The sequence below is a fragment of the Cnephaeus nilssonii genome (assembly GCF_951640355.1).
Source record: "Cnephaeus nilssonii genome assembly, chromosome: 7".
NCBI lineage: Eukaryota > Metazoa > Chordata > Mammalia > Chiroptera > Vespertilionidae > Cnephaeus > Cnephaeus nilssonii.
In genome coordinates this window covers 8,270,000-8,287,444 of record NC_137078.1, presented here as the reverse complement: position 1 = coordinate 8,287,444, position 17,445 = coordinate 8,270,000, and the positions used below count along the sequence as shown (strand labels likewise).

Below are 17,445 nucleotides of genomic sequence, written 5' to 3'. Positions count from 1 at the left end.
ATATATATGAATATTATTTAGGCATAAAAAAGATAAAAGCTAAAATTTTGCCATGCACTATAACAATGGATGGACCTTAAGAATATTATGCTAAATGAAATAAGTCAGATGGAGAATGACAAATACCATATCATTTCATTTATGTGTGGAATATTAAAACAAAAACAACCAAATAAACAAAAACAAACTCATAGACAGAGAACAGATTGGTGGTTACCAGAGAGGAAAGCGTTGGGAGGGGGGCGTGAATTGAATGAAGGGTTTCAATTGTGTGGTGAAACATGATAACTAGACTTTTCGGGGTGGTCACTCACTTTGTAGTGCATACAGATGTCAAATTACAATGCTGTACACCTAAAACATATCTAATGTTATGTAGCAATTTTATACGGAATAAAAAAAAAAGTACTACTCAAAGGTAGCCCTAATGCTTTTTGGCTCAAGAAGATAGCAACAGAGTCTACCAACTGGCTTCCAGGGGCACCTGAGAGGGAAGCAAACAGGGAGTGAACGGCAGGGCTTGGGGGTAACCCTGGGGTGAGACCCAGGCCAGCTGTGGAGATGGGCCACCCAAAAGCTGGAGGCACCGTGGCCCAACCTCAGTCAAAGACTCCTTTCTTTCTATAAGCAAGCATTTTCTACAGCAGGAATATTTCCTACATGTATTAATTTGTTTCTTTTGTGAGCAGAGTAGCCTCAAATTTATAGATTTTACTTCCCTGAGAAATAATACAACACTTAAGTGCTTTCATCACTCTATTAGTGGTCAACACTGAAACATAAGTTATCTCAGTCTTCAAGAAATAATCCACATCAAATAAAATATAGCATTTCAGTGAATGTAAACACACCCTTTGGTTAATTTCACAGTTATCACCAATGTTGGCAATCTACGGGAGACCATCAAGACCACCATCCGTTCTTTTGGAATAAGCTTGTCTGTCAATCAGATGGAGCTGATTTTCTACACATATTCCTGCTAAGATTCCTCACAAGTGTCGTCAAAAAACAAAAACAAAACAATATGAAGGGGGTTCAATCAGCTGTGGTGTCATAGTCAGATATTTACAATGAAGCAGAATCACGGGACGTTTCTCATTCTTGAATGGAGGAGTGGCGAATGGACCTGTGATAATCCTCTGGACTGCTCATGTGTTCAGGTAAATCATAGCCCCTTAGGAAGTGTCCACTGTTTTGCTGAGCGAAATAATAGAGCTGTCTGGCCAGTAGAGGTTCAACCTTTAAAAAGGTTTGAAGAAGACATTACTAAGATATTCTTTTTAACATCCTGTAATTGGCTTATCATTAAATAACTCAATATATGTAAGAGTGTAATAAAGTTAAGTCCAAAGTTAGGTGCTATAACACATAAAACATTTTATACTTGGGGCCTTCTGAAGAACCAATTTTTGTGCATCTTTCCATCCATCAACCTCTAAACAGAATCTACTTAATTCTGGGTTTCAATTGAAGGTAAAGATGATACTTTAAAATCATCTGTCTTTAGAAATTTACATTTAACCGAGACTGCAACAAATCAGGTAAAATGACCAAATTAAAAGGAAATTTGAGGTCATATTTAGTGAATTTAGGTCACTATGACAAGGATGAAGGGGATCATCCTGAACAGTCTTACAATTCCAGGATGACCTAGACCATCTGTGTTTCTTAACTAAAGAGAAAAAAAGAGAAGCAAAATCATCAACAAAACTGCTATTGTGGGAACATTTACTTGTTCCCAAATTAATCTAATTTGTCTATTAGTGTGATTGCATTCAATATTAAAATTTAATTTTCAGCTTTTCCTAAATTTACAGCATCTAAAAACACCAAGTACTTTCAGTCAATGCTGCTATTAAATCGAACCTTTATGTTATTTGATATACAGCAACTTAAGCATACTCATATGAAGAACCCAAAATAAATTAAATCCGTAATAAGAGGAATAGGAACTCCTGGGCACCCCGCCCCCAAACCCGTTTCCTTTGCGGCACCACAGGGTACAACATGATTTCAGGGGTCTTCGCCTGGGGAACCCTTCCTTGACTAATTATAGGAAAGCTAGCGCATCCAAAACCCTTAAAGTCAGATTGATGTAGGAGTTTGTCACCAAGTTCTTAAATGTTATTTATCAATGCCCAGTTTAGTTCGTCATTTAACAATCCCAGTTGTTAACAAGATTATATCAGTAATTATATCAATCATTGGCGAAGTATCGTGAGAAACATCTGAAGTCCACAGGATTACATTTTTGTGTATTGGTTGTTTTGTTTTTTATATTACAATCAAGAAGGGGGACTGCATTTTAAGATTAGATAGTGTTTTATTTCAGTTTTCAATAAGAAACATTATCAGAACTAAAATGTGACCTGAATTTTTATATTATGTGGTATAATTTTTACCTTCGCTGCTCATAATTTGGGCCCATTAATAACTCTTGAAGGTATGTAGCAATGCAAAATTTTCAAATACAAAAGTCCTAGGTATTCAAAACTCTTTTCTGTGGCAAATTAATGTTAAATGTTATCAATATAAACCTCTTTTTCTTTCTTTTTTATAAAAACAGGTGTTTACTTGCCACAGTTGAACCCATCTTAAATTCGGCCTCAGGATATTACAATGGTCTGATCTCCCTGCATTCCTCCAAATAACACTTGGCTCTTGTTTCCAATAATTATAATTTTTTAAAAACAAAAATCCAGAAATTAAAAGATTTGGGAAACATTTGAAGGAGCTACAAAATACACATTTGGGGAAAACTCCATCAAATGAAAATCAGACAGCCTTTTGATTGCAATATTAAACTGAAGAATTTTAAAGGGCAACTTTTAGCATCAATCCTCTTAAATCCTTATAAAATGGAACTGTGACAATTTCCTTGAAAAATAAAAAAGAGGGGACAAATGGAATGGTTGGAAGTTAGCTCCCCTTCTGAGGAGCGGATTTCTAGGACTGGGAACAGGATGTGGTGTCGGGCTGCTCTCCCTGCACGTGCACTGAGTTACAGCCCTCCCTCCCTGTCTTTACGATACTTCTCTAAATAGACCCCTGTCCTTGGTTAAAAATAGGGAGACAATCATTTAGATGTGACTAAATACTCACGTGAGCAGTAATAAGTTTCCTTTGTCTCTGGGGATCCGGAAACTCTTCCCCGAAGCACAGAGTTACCTGGAATCTTGGCAGCGGACGGCCATGGTGAGCAAATGCTTGCAGTTCTGAAGAAACCCCATAAGAAAAAACAAAACAAAACAAAACAAAAACATGCTCAGAAACCCTCATCATTGAGCAGAAGAGGTTAAACCAGGCAGCAAAAGCTCCGTGTTGATTCTTAAGACTAAAACAGGAATGAGTACTCTTTACTTCTCTAAGAGGGGCTTTTAGCCCACATGCAAAATTCCATGTACCTGTTCCTATTTGTGCTTTCCTCAGAGGGTGCAGGTCTCTCTTGATTCTTCAGGGGAATAAGGATTGGAGGTTAAGAACCTTGCTTTGCAGTACTGAACCCATGAGGATGCAAAAGGTAGCAGAAAGGAGTGAAGGAGAAGAAAAAGGAAGAGAAATATAGCCATGTGGAGGCAAAAGAATAATTTATACAAAGTTTTCTTTTAAAACAATCAGAATTTTATGACTTGTCCCAGGATTACTTAGAAACCTCCTCTCAAAGCTGCTGATACAATCCATTGTCAACCCAGGACTCTGTGTGACTTGGGCACCACAGACAAGGTCTGTCACCATCCTGGAGACTGAGCCCAGTTCTGGGCAGTGGCGTCCCACTTGGCACGAGGCCCAAACTGTGTGACTTCAGCAGACTTTTTGCCTGCCTTCTGGGACAGACGATGGTCTGAGATGGAAAGGGTAGCCATGAAGACTAGGGGCCCCACTTTAGTGGAAGCCACCACGCCTACCCTAAGACTGCAAAATGGAGAACAGAACACTGTTGGAAAGATGTGTTCAGCACCCGACGTTGAGCCATGTCCCCTCACCCACATTCAAGGTAACTCTCAAGCCTCTAGTTGCGCCTGTTCTTTCCGCTAGACTCAAATGTCACTTCTGCCAAAGAAGGGCGCTTGACAGTCTCTGCCGTGACTTCTGTAGAACAGCACCGTTGCATCTTTATCAGATCCACACCCTTGGCGGTGCCTCTGGGGCTGTCCCTGGCAGCCTGCAAATCCTGAATGGGTAGATAGCAAAGATTTCCACTGCTCTCTTCAACTGAAGAGGAGTTTCTAGCTAACTCACTAGACTGACTTCCTGCTTGTTATTTTCTTCCAGAATTCAAATGAAACCTCACCAACTTAAGATGTATAAAAGGCATTTACACCACAGAGGCTTGAGACTACACCTCCACAAGCTCATTAGGATGGCGGTTGGTACAGTTATCTGAATAAGTCCTGCCTCCTTTGCCCGATACCCTGAAGGTGCCCTGTGATTGTGCAGAAGCTGGTCTACTCGGCTTGTGACTACAGGCTCCTCCCTGCACCTCAGTGAACACTTCCAGATAAGAGCTTGCTGTGGACAGAAAGCACAGCTCTGGGTTACAGAAGTGAAAAGACCAGAGTAATTCTTGCTCACAGATAAACACTAAATTCTAGGCAAATGAATTTGCAGCCGAGGATGCTGACAGCTGGCACGTCATGCCTGCCACTTCTTGACTGCATCCACCTCTCAGTTCACTGTGACTCAAAGAGGAACTTACTGTCTCATTAGAATGAGAGGCCTCTACCTTCCTAAAAGGTGCCTCGTGAGAAAAACTCAGAGAAGCAAGAACCATTTCCCTGGGTGCCTTAACAAAAACCTAGCCCTATGGCAGCTTCTGGATCCAAAGAGACCAGGATCCACAGTCTTGGAGGAGTTCCAAACCCAGTGGGTACATTCAGACCCCACTCTCAGGACTCCATCGTGATCACCATGATCACCATGCTGGGCTCCAGACAGAGAGAAGCCTCACAATCCTGCAGCTTGGTTAGGAAGGGGTATTCAGACGCAGGTGGCTTTGTCACCTGAGGTGCTGCCTTAGGGAACCTGACACCGTGCTCCCTCTTCCTGTCACAGCTCTGTGGCAGCGTTAGTCATCTAGGGAAATATTTGTTTCAGCACTAAAAGAGAATTTGAATGAGCCTAAGCGAATTTGGGCAAGTTAAACCCAAAAAGCTGAGCAAAGGTTAATGTGCCAGAGCATTTTTATTGCAAATGGTTTGACTTAAGAGGGACGTTCAGGGAAAGAAGGGCACAAGAAAACCTGAAGACACAGGCGTTTCCGAAGGGGGCACTTTTAAAAGAATAGGTTAGGGTCAGGTAGAGAAAGAACTGGCAATTAGTGCAGGTTACAACAGCTTTCTCCCTCCCAAAGGGCAGCGTCCATATAGATGGCCACATGAACACTTAGGTTGAAACTTCGGCAATAACTTAGCCAGCAGTTTCACAAAAGCCAGCCCAGGGCTAATTTAATTGTCATGAAATCAAAACTAGGAAAACAAAACTTACTGGTTCTGGAAAATATGTTTTGAGACACACATATATAGAAGAAGCTCAAAGCCTTCTTATAATTTCCCTTCAAAATCAGTTCAGCATACTATCCTTGGTCCCATCTGCACAAAGTGACACATCTCATAACCAAGAATGTCACCAATATACTTCTCACAGTTACATTTTTCCTACGACCTTAAAAGAGCTGAAACATCCACAGATGTGCCTGTTCAGATCATACTGCCAATAAGCCAAGAACCTTGTTACTAGGTGACTATTTGTTGAATTCCAGAATTTCAAACCATGCGCCTGGACCACATCCCCCTGAGCAATCACCCTCCTCTTCACACCCTTCTGTTGATGGAGAGGAGCTGGTGGTAAAAGGAGAGGTGAGATGTGAACCAAACAAGAAACCTATTCTGGGATCAGGATTAACAGAAGGAATCCTCGGTCTGGGTGAGTGACCTGCTGTTTTTGACCACTGTGGCAGACAGGCCAGCACCACCTTATTCTCTCTCTGTAGGCTCACGGGTGTGAGGCACTCCATTCTAACCGATAATGAGGTGCATTACCTGATAAAAACTGCTGTGTGTCAAACAGCTTGCAGGTCTGGTCTCTTTCCAGTTTGTTGGGCCGGTCACTGCACAATGCCAAGGGCCCATCCCAGTAGATCCTGCTCTGGCATAGTCTTTTGGCGTAGAGCCCGTCAGGGGCCATCCAGAGGACCACACCCCTTTCCAGGTGACTCAGCAGTTTCTCGATGTTTTTCCTCTGACCATTGTCCTCTGGGTAGGGGAAGAGGACTTGGTCCAGGTTACTGGCATCATAGGTGTGCCCATGGGAGATCCGACAGCCTTCAGGGCTGGCCGTGGTCAACTCTTTCACCAGGACTTCACGGTAATACAAGCAGATGTGGAGTCGGCAGTCTGCAAACACAGAGCACTTGGGGTCAGTGCTAAGGGACCAAGAGCATTGCACACCCTTCCTGATGCCAAACTACCACACAAAGTACAGCATTTGGTGGGACACTGCTGCCCCAAGATGCTCCATAGAAAGTAAAAAGTCCCAGTGTCTAGGAAGTCTGGGATCTGCGTGCCTTTTTCTCGCTCCTGGAGATTCACAGACAGTGAGATGATAGAAAAGGCTCACAACTCAATTAGATGTTGTCTAACTCTGCATTTTCCCCATTTATGTGACCATGGTTTTTTTGGGGGTTGGGGAGCATATCTTTCATTAATTCTAGAAAAAATAGGTTTGACTATTTTTAGAGAACACCACAGTAAAGAGCTTCCTCTCTCTCTCTCTCTCTCTCTCTCTCTCTCTCTCTCTCTCTCTCTGTCTCTCTGTGATGAGGTAATGGTGATGTCTAAAACACTAAGCCATGTACCACTGAACAAAAATTCATCTTTAGGCATGACAATCAGTTTTGATTTTGGAGAAAATAAAATCCAAATATATTTTCTACTACCAGAAATAGTATAATGATGTTTAGGTGGGGAAGCAAATATATCCACACATCTGAAACTACCCTAAAATGTCAATATGATGCCATTAGGTTAATACACACCACACACACACATATTGAAGCTTCAGGAAGGCTAAACACTAAGTTAACAGTGGTGAGCTCTGGGTGGTGGGAATGTGATGTGTATTTTTCATTTTTGCTTTTCTGATTTTTAAATTAGTTTTTTTCACAGCATATATACTACTTGTATAATAAAATTAATTCATGTAGAAGGAAAGGATTCAATAAGACAAATATTCTCACAGTGAAGTCTGCTGAAATCCCACTAGGCAACATGTTAAAGTTTGAAAATAATTCTAAAATGGTGCTTTCTAAAACATTAAACAAGATGAACTCAGTTATAAAATTTTGCTGATTCCAGAACCTTCTTTGACTTATGACCCACAGACTGAAAGGACCAACCTAGGATTGCAAAGGGTCCCTTAGCAAAGCACGAGGACTCTGTGGATAGGCACCAGCTACCCTTGCGCAAATGTATGGGTTTAAAAAGGAATGATAATTGCAGTTGTCTAATAAATGCATTCAACTAATTAATCTGTCTTATGCATTCCAAAAACAGAAACCCACAAAACCCTTCTATTCCTCAATGTCAGGTTTTGAGTCTTAACCCACATACTGTCTCAATTCTCCACTTCAATTTCTGCTGTTATAAACATAGGCAGAGAGTGAGCTGGGAGGGCATACCCTGAGGAGAGTGGGCGTTGGCCATTAGAGGTGACGTGCAGGGTAGGTTTCATTTCATTATATGTCATCAAAAATCACAAGGTCACAGTGATACAAATAGCTGTTATTTCCTACTCTTCAGGCACCCACACAAGTTGTAGGTGCTTAAGAAAGCGTTCGAAAATTTCTAAAAACAAACACAAGCCTTTCTGCTTGGAAAATCTCCTTCCTCCAACATTCAGGAACATCTAGGAAGAAGGCAGCAGCCTCATTCAGAACTTTGGAACCAAAAAGGACGAAACCACAAAAACTCCAGCTTCCCTTGTAGAGAGAAAGGTGCCCACAACTTGTCTCCCTGAAACCTTGAAAATTTAACTGATTCTGTCACTGATTTTTAAAGAAGCAGGAGGGGGAGCACAGGAGAATCTGGAAACTTAAGCTTTTCATTTTCAATATAAAAAACAAATCTCATTTTAAAACAATGCAACACATTACCTAAAAAAGAAATATGCATACACCACATAGTTAGTACACCTTGAGGTCCCTTCCTTAAACAGGTGGGATCTCCAAGGTGCCAGGACTCTTTTAGAAATGAAACCTTGAAAATCAGATCTAAGCCATATTTTCTGCAAGACATATCTCAATATGAATGCAACTGTGATGAAGGCAAGGCAGCTAGAACTAGCATCCCTGAGAAGCTGATGAGAACACTGTTTGTGGCTAAACCTGGAAGGATGATCAGCTTTTCAAGATGAGAAGCCCTGGTGCTTTTTTTCCAAGAAGATAGACTACATTGTGAGGCTGTTAGCTGAAGAGGGGCCAGGTGAAGGAAACTGGGGTGTTTGCATATTCTAGGAAATTCAGATAGATGCTAATGGAGAATGTAAAATGACTCATCCAGCATGTAGAATTGCATCAGAATCCTAAGCTGGCTTCTGGGTGCTAACTTTTCTAATGTTCCTCATCCACAAGGTGGGGAGTCAGGGGTGTCCACACACATCCGCGCACCAGCTGGAGGAAAGTGAGGGCCCACGGGCTGTGTTCACCAACCACCCCATCAAATCTACCCAAAAGCGAGGCGAGTACCGCAGGCACCAGCCTCCCTTGGGTGCCGCCAGACCGTAAGCCACACTCACCTGAGAGGGCCAAGGCTTCGGCAGACCTTATGCTTGGCTCTATGGGGATTCCAGGGGCCTGGGACTCAGGCGGGGCACAAGCATAAAAGGTTCCTGTCACCTGGCAACCTGTATTTGCAAATAAAAGTCAGAGTTTGTACACAAATAGGAAGGCCTCCACTCCTGAGGTGTGGCTATTAGCCCCTGGTTGGGGGTGCACCAATTCTGGGAGGGAAGGGCTTCAGGGCCCTTTGGAGCTGACCACTGGCTCTCCCAAAAGGCAAAGACAAGCTGCAGTCCAATGGGAAAAACCAAAGTCGAAGGAGGAAGGAGCCTTTCACAGCTTTGGAAGGAAATTCAGAACTCTCCCACAGTAATTTTCTTCTGTCTCCTCTCCTCTCCTCTCCTCTCCTCTCCTCTCCTCTCCTCTCCTCTCCTCTCCTCTCCTCTCCTCTCCTCTCCTCTCCTCTCCTCTCCTCTCCTCTCCTTCCTTTTTCTTACCTTTTCTTTTCTTTCCTTTTTCTTCCTTCCTTCTTACCTTCTTTCCTTCTCTCTTCCTTTCTTTCTGTTAGTTAACACCTTCATCAGCACACATAATTACTATTACGTGTGTGTGTTTGTGTGTGTGGTGAGAACACTTAAGATCTGCTCTTTTAGCAACTTTCAGTATCATACAGCATTGCTAAATAGTCACCACGCTGTACATTAGATCCCCAGAACTTACTCATCTTATAATTGGGAGTTTGTACCCTTTGACCACATCACTCCATAACTGATAAACAGGGAAACTGAGACTCAGAGAGATGAACTGATTTAGCCCCGTTCACACAGCAAGTTAACAGCAGAACTGTGAGCTCAGGTCTACACAAGTTCTCACGCCAAAGAGCCCAGTTAGAAGCTGCACTTTATTTAAGGTCAACGAATGACTATGCCTGCCTACCCTGTCTTTCTCAAGCTATGCCTGCCTACCCTGTCTTTCTGCGTAGCTCTGGGCATTGTCTCCTTACTGAAGTTATTAATTCAACAGAGCCCGAAGCACTGGACATAGGTCTGAATTCCAGAGACGGGTTTAATGTTAGCTAATCTTCCACTATGATCTAGAAAACCAATCCTTGCTGAAGTCATTATTGAAAGCTAATAAAACGGAATTCTGAGTTCTTCTGTAAACATGCTACTCAATACAGATCTTAAACTTCTTCAATGCCATATGCCAAGAGCTTTGAACAGACTAGAAAAACGAGGACTGACCAAGTCTTTCCAGAACATACAAAATAATGTGTGCTGATCCATCTCAAGATTTCTATTTAAATAATTAACTCAAAAGTTCTAAAAGCCTGGCGCTGGCCAGATAGCTCAGTTGGTTAGTGTCATCCCAATACACCAAGGTTGTGGGTTCCATTTCTTGTCAGAGCACACACAAGAATCAGGCAATGAATGTGTATATAAATGGAACAACAAAATCAATGTTTCTCTCTCTCACTCTCTCTCTTTGTCTCCCCCACTTCCTCTCTCACTCTCAAATCAACCAATAATTTTTTTAAAGTTCTAAAAGCTTGTGTTTGCTGTATTGAATACACCACATGAAATTTTCTCTTCACCTAACTAATTAGTGCTTCTGCTGAGAGAACTCATCTTGATATCTGGGGATCCTACGGGCATGGTACCACAGCTCATCTAGAATGACTAAAGTCCTTTGGGATCCAAAATCAGTACTACACACCTTGTGGAGACTGTTTATGTTACTTATTTCTTTATTCCCTTCTTATTATCACCTCTAATCCCAAGAACAACTACAATGGGTACAACATTGTTTAAGAGAAATATACTAGCTCAATAATCTCCTGGTGCCCCTGTGGAGAGAGGGACTGGGCAGAGCTGGAATAAACCCATTTTATAGATGTGTAGACAGAAACAGACTAGCAAAATTTTGTGGCCTTCAGTCAATATTAAGGGACAATTCAGGAGGGAAGGCTGCTAAAATATACTCTCTCTTATTTTTTTCCTGAAGATTAAAAGTAAAGCTTAAGATTATTTAGCAAGGGTAAAAAATATTAACCTTTTGAACAAGTAATTTACAAAACATAGCTAATCAGTTTGACATCTGAAACTGAATCCCAGCCCTTCACTTTCATAGAGTACATTCTGTGAGCTTGCCTCTATAAAAAAATGGAGCAGTTTTTAGCTACATGAAGTCATTTCCATGATGTTTAAATAAGATCTCACATAAGGTAGTTGTAAGCATAGATCCTGGCACACAGTAGGCCAGGCGTCTATAACCTTTGGCATCCTTCCTCCTAGGACCGTACCATCCCATAGGAGAGGGAACACCCTCATTCACTGTGTGACGTCTTTCTCAGCAGTTCTGATAAGGGGAGAGAGTTGTGGTCTGCCCAGAGGACAGAGTAGGAGAGACCAGGGCCCGTTCGCCAGGTGCACTCTGCTGTGTCAGTGGCAGCCACAGCAACCTGCCCCAGCACGGTCCTCACCATTTTCACAAGCTGGGCCTTGCCAGTGGTGGCTTCGGGGTCCAAAGGTCACAGGACATTGATAAGGGATTTCAGGGTGGGGCTGGTCAGGGACGTATTCCCTCCAGCTTCGGTCATGAGGTGGCATCATGTAGTTATGGACCTGCTAAAGAGATGAAAGCAACCAGATCAGCAAAGAACAGTTCGTGGGCATTGGAAAGGGAAGCAGATTCTTTTATATCCTCCCAAACTCCTCAGGCAATCTTTTATTTGGCTGGCAGCCAAATCATTTTTTCTTCTGAAAGACCTTGGAGTGAATGGCTCATCACACTAGGTGAAAACTATCCATAAAGAATCAAGATAGCACAATGGAGACAGTGATGTAAAGTAATGACATATGCAAAGCTCTGTCATATGGTTAAAGCTGGCGCCAAAAGTCCTGTAAGGAAGTTTGCCATCTCTTCCCCACCAAAGTGAACACCACAGAGCGGTAATTCACATCAGAAATGTCTAAAGAGATCAGCTGCCCCGTGGTTTCACATGATATCAAGTACTACTTCCAAAATCGCCAACTTCCACAATAGGTCTGTTTCCCAGAAGATTTCAGAATCAGTAGTGGAAGTGTACACCAATAGGCAGACACATGCAGCCCTCCGCTCCTCCCAACCAACCCCGAGAGCTCACTGTGGAAAGTGAGGCATTCATTCAATGCCCAGGGATTTTGTTTAGCTGTTTGACTGATAACAGAAACAAGCTTATGCTGTTTTTGTCTGTGTTTCCCCCGCCTTCCCTTCCCGAAGCCCTGCACCTCCACGGTACCTGAGCTGGGAGTGAGGTGTAAGGAGTCGGCATGGTATAGGGGTGGTTCATGGTCATCTGTGGGTCCTCTAGGGTGAGCTGCTTGGCTCCTGTATGTTTTTGCAAAAGGGAAATGGCACAATGTAAAAAAAGGGAACTGACATAACTAAACATCAAATCTTAGAAAATATATCTGAGGATTTAATTCCTAGAATGCGCAACGCTGTTGACAAATTAGACATTTTCCAGCAATTCCCTTGGGCCATTGTTTGATCATTCCATTAAACTGATTTCTACAAGGTCCTGCTGTGTGGAAGGCACCTGGTGACAGAAAGGGCCCCATCAGCAAAACGTGCTGCAAAGAAGGTCACCTGTATGGTGTGTTACAATGCAGATTCCTGGGCTTTACTCTGACACACTGTCAGAAGGTCGGAAAGAGGGAGTCTGAATTTGAATAAGCAGCCCAGCTGAACATAGTGCACCCTAAAAGTTGGCATTTTTATTAATATAAATAGTGGCAATATATGAATGTATGAATGCTTCCCTCTATGAGAGGTTAATCCTGAAAAACTAATAAGTAAAGCTTTGAACAAGTTCTCCATTTTCTTGTTTGGAAATTTGGCCCATAACTTAATAGACCTAATTGGGAAATACACAGGTGCACACACCCAGGTGTAGACGTGGAGTGTGAGAGAGTATCCCTACACTAAAACCCGAAGACTTGCAATTAGTGACCCAGAGAACTCGGACAATGAGCCTGCTGGGCTTGACCATGGGGCAGATGGCAGGCAAGCTACTGAAAACACAAATAGAAAAGTGAGCTTCAGAATGAAATTAAGGTGCTACAAGTATCAGACTGCCAATATCCTGTGACCCAGATCGAGGAAGTCCCACCTTTTTTGGCTCCCTCGGGAACAATCCTGTATACTTTGTAGGGGTCTGAGATGTCCAGCTGGCTCCTCTCAACCAGTTCCTCGAAGTCATTGCTCTTGTTCAAAGCACATCGTAAACGTGTCTTCCATGTGGGAGGGTCTGGCTTGTCAATGCCTTCTCGGAATTTTCCTTTAAATAGCGCCCAAGCCTGGTGGGAAAGAAGAGGGGGGAAGTTAAAATACAAGGTCTTTTTAAAAAGAATCTGGAAATTGCAATTCTAAAGGAAAAAAAATGATGCTTCTGTGCTTCAAATTCACACTGTTGCTCAAAATGTAGGCGAGAAACACACCAGGGGTCTTCCATGTGCAGCACTGTCACCGCGGTCTGGGTCATTGCTGAGTTGAAGACAAGTGGCGGGAATATTCTCTAAGTGTTTGTGACAGGTGGGTAAGATGTGGAGGATCCCTGGAAAAGGACCTGCTCACCCAGTTTCTGCAGTGGGTTTGATTGGAACTAGGGACAGAGCTGCATGGTGAGCTGTCAGCCAGTTTGAGGTATTCTGAGAGCAAATTCCCTGAGGAAGTCCCCATTACCTGTGCAGCCCACAGGTGGTGGGGCTGGGCCCTAATTCAAAGCTCACGGGGTAACTGCTCTAGGAGAAAACAATCCTGACAGGGGCACACATACACAGCAAGAGGGAGACCCAGAGAGGATCCTGGAAGAAGAGAAATATTTAGAGGAGGAGAAAGAGAAAGAGAGAAACCCAAGAGGGTGGGGAGAGAAGAGGCAGAGACAAAGACAGAAACTTAGAGAACAATTTCCAGAGAGAGAGAGAGAGAGAGAGAGAACTTGGAAAGAGGGAGTCTGACCAGCAGGCAGAGAAATAGAGGGAGAAATAGGGATGGAGCGGCCCAAAGAGAGCTGGAACCAGAGAGTGCCGGAGCCAGAGAGAGTGAATCAAAGAAAAAAAAAATCGGAGCGAGACAAATAACAAAAACATAGTGAAACATGTAAACAGTTCCAGAGCGGGGCGGGTGCGGGGACCGACTGACCAGCACACCCACAGGTGCTCACAAAGACAGAGAGAAACACAAGTTGACTAGAGGAGGCAAGGGAAGACCCAGGAGTACAGGAAGCGGCTCCGATGGAAACGGCGAAACCCACAGAAATGCTGCCAAGAACACTCCAGCTACTGTCCTGGGAAGGCAGGCCTCCCCCGACTGAGCCCCGGTACCGGTACTTCCGGCCGCTGGAGCCGTCTGCCTCCCCGAGTGCTGCTGGAGCCCCACGTTCAGCATCGGACCGGCCCTCCCGTGTGTGAAATCACTAGAGAAGGTGAAACCTCTTCTCCCGGGGCTCTGGCCCATCCACACCTGCTGCTCCCGGGCCGCCCGCCCTGCTGCGACCACCCCTTCTCCTGGGGTCCCGGTGGGTTACCCTTCCCTCTTTGCACCGCGGGCCAGGGCGCACCCCGCAGGGACTGGGCGCCCCGAGGACCCCGGGCTTGGGACCCGCCCGGCTCTCGGGGGCCCTCCCCCCATCCCGACCGCGGGCTCCCCACGTGCGTGTAACCTTGAAGAGGGCGGCGTCCTCCTCGCGGTTGTAGTCCTGCTTGCCCGCGTGCTTCCAGGGGATGCGGAAGATGCTCTTCTCCTCGTTCTCCCACACCAGCCCCGGGTACTTGCCGCTGTCGATCTGGTCGATCAGCCACTGGCGGAGTTTCCCGTTGCCACAGCTCACGGAGCTCATGCCGAACTCTCCACCTCGGCTGCCACCGCCCTCCAGGTTCATGCCCAGCGCACCGAGGGTCCCGCTCCCGCGCTCAGGATCTGCCTCCCGTGCTCTCCGCGCTGCCGGTGAGAGGAGGATCTTCCCTCAGAACCGCGGCTCCGCGCTCCGGGCACCGACCCCAAACCCCTGCGGCAGGGACCACGAGGCCCAGGGTCTCCAGGCAGCAGGGCGCGCGCTGTGAGGTCGGTGTCACCACAGGTCCCCCAGAGAAGACACCCTCTCAGCTGCGGGGCTGGTCCCCTTGGCCAGCACAATCCTGCCTCCTCCGCGGAGTCTGTCTTCCCACCCCACCTTTTAGACTCCCCATTCTGGTTACGCACCCCACAGCCCATGCACACACCCCAGCCTTTGCTCACACTCCCAAATCCAGCTGCCACCCTTCTTGGCACTCCGTTTGCGCACTCACGAAAGGTTCCCGCTCCTCCTTGCCCATCCTGAAGCCGGTGTCAGTCCACTCCTCCCTCACTGTCAGCTTCCACTCCTGCCCACTCCCCGTTTCACACCCCCTCGGTGGCCCCCGCTCGCCAATCCGGCACCAGGCCAGCCTGCGGCCGGGGAGTTCCAGATGCTCGGCACCCAGCAGCCTTCTCCTGGCCTCCTCCCGCACCCGTACGCTTTGTCCCAAGAATGCCCCCGAGCCCTCGCCAGAGAGCAAGGGTCAAATGGACCCTGGGGGCAACACGCGGCAGTGACGCGGCCCTTGGCGAGGAGCGCTGCCAAGCAGCCGGAGATACCCTCTGCGCCCCGGAGGCTGGCGGAGGTGGGGAGGGTGTGGGGAAGGCGAGAGGCCGGGGAGGGCTGGGGTTGAGGCAGCAGAGCGCAGGCCCCGGGTGCCCAAATTTGGAGCTCCTCCTCCTTCACCGCCAGCCAGGGAAACACGCGCCGGAGGTCACGGTGAGTTTGGGTCCCTTAAGAGCAAACGGGCAGAAGGAGTCTCCGAAGTAAGGGACTGTCCCCCCGCAGGGAAAGCCTGCTGCCCGGGGTGAGTGCCTTCGACGGCCCCGTCCCGGCCACTTCTGAGGCCCCGAGAGTCTCTCTCCATTTGGTCCAGCGCACGCCAGCACCTCGCCCCGGCCCGCGCTGGGTCGACCCACAGAAGAGTGGGGACACGGGAGCGGGGAGAGCCGGCAGAGATGCTCGGGCCGTGCGCCGGGGTCCCTCCGCAGAGTCCGCACAAAACCGTGGGCCGGGAGCACACGCGTGGGCATCCGGACTCCCTCAGGGGGAGCGTGCTTTCTCCGGCTCAGAAGCGGGGGTCCCTAGCGCTGCCCTCGGGACGGTCCCGGGAAGCTCTGGCCCCTCCCTCCAGGTTCCCGGTCCCGCCAGCCTCACGTCGGTGCTCCTGCCCGACCCCGAGTCTTACCTTGCCCCGGACTCGGAGCCGAGGGCAGCAGTGGGTTCCAAGTTCAAATGGTGAAACTAAGACTCCGAGGTGCGAAAGAGGAACTTTAAGAGCTTAAAAGCCGCGCTGGGGGCGGGGCCTGGGGCGGGGCGAGGCCGATTGCTCCCGCCGGGGCGGGGAGGGGGCGCTGCGAGCCGAGGGCAGAGCTCGGAGGGATCCGGGAGCCCGCGAGCGAGGCACCGCCGCGACCGGGCTGGGGACGCCGGCGCTCTCGGACCCCGCCCCGCGCAGGCCCACGAGTCGGAGAGCTCGCCTCGAGGACCCTCACTGGCGGTGGTTTCCTGAGAAGGGCAAGGCGCGAAATGGGGACCTCGCCTCTGCTCCAGGACCTGCAGGAGGCTAGTCGATAACTAATAACAGCTAAACAACAGCAGTGCGGTTAGGGCGGGAAGTAGGGGGTGGGGGGGTGGGGGGTGGGGGGGAGTGTAGGAGCGGGAATCTGGTGCGAAGGGGACTTCACTTGCAGAGTAACCAAAGACGGAGGAATTGTCCGTGATGAAGAACTGAGGGTGGGTGGAGGCATCCTAGGCCCTGCGGCTGTATTTGAGAACTCTGCCCCTCTGCGGTGTTGAGAGACAGGCATACTCATTAAAAAGAAAAAAAGGAACCGGCCCAGATCCCCTGAGCTAAAAACTGTGGTTCAAATACAGTCTGTATGTTTGAAATGACAGACAATGCATGGCCCCCAAAGTTTTAATTATGGGTACATGAGAGTTGAGAGAGGGATCTTGAAGTATCCAAGTGCTTATTTGCTTCTGGACTTCAGGTCACCTTAAAATGACTTCGTTTTCCTGGCTGGATTGCTCAGTTGGTTAGAGTGTCATCCCTAAGGTTGCAGGTTCCATCCCCCATCCTGGCACATACAAGAATCTACAATGAATGCATAAATAGGTGGAACAACAAATCTCTCTCTCAAATCAATAAATAAAATTTAAAATGACATAGTTTTAAACTCAACCGGGTAGAAAGCAACTTAGTAGTGGAGAATAGGAGTGTCCAGAATAGGAATAATTTTACTTAATTTTCCAAGATGTTCTTAATATTGAAATTAATTGCCTGAATACCTGTCTACTAAACTTTCACCACAGCATTTTTTATACTCTGAGCATGTTTATTTACTTAACAATTTCAGGTAAACCGTCAGATCATCAGTTTCTATATGATTTTAGACCACCATCACCCCAGTTTCAACTGGCAACTTTTGAAAAGCTTTTGATTTCACTTATTTCTCAGTTTTTCTTTTAATCTCCTATGATGGGTCAATGTCTCCTACCCAAAGAAAACACTAAGTCTAGTCTAGAATAAAATAGGCAGTCAGACATAGATTAGGTACACTTTTCCTAACAC

The 17,445-nt window shown here is 46.3% G+C and overlaps 1 protein-coding gene across 1 annotated transcript; it reads right to left on the bottom strand.

Moving 5' to 3' along the window:
- Window positions 1-1,095: 1,095 nt before the first annotated feature.
- On the bottom strand, window positions 1,096-16,098 carry IRF4 (interferon regulatory factor 4; the record flags this gene model as incomplete). Its single annotated transcript, XM_079777310.1, has 9 exons — window positions 16,060-16,098; window positions 14,478-14,755; window positions 12,927-13,113; window positions 12,054-12,142; window positions 11,256-11,400; window positions 8,791-8,898; window positions 6,039-6,392; window positions 3,103-3,215; window positions 1,096-1,239 (listed from the first exon to the last, which is right to left on the bottom strand). The coding sequence occupies exons 2-9, from the start codon at window positions 14,694-14,696 to the stop codon at window positions 1,096-1,098; spliced, it is 1,359 nt and encodes a 452-aa protein (XP_079633436.1). The 5' UTR covers window positions 14,697-14,755; window positions 16,060-16,098.
- Window positions 16,099-17,445: the final 1,347 nt, after the last annotated feature.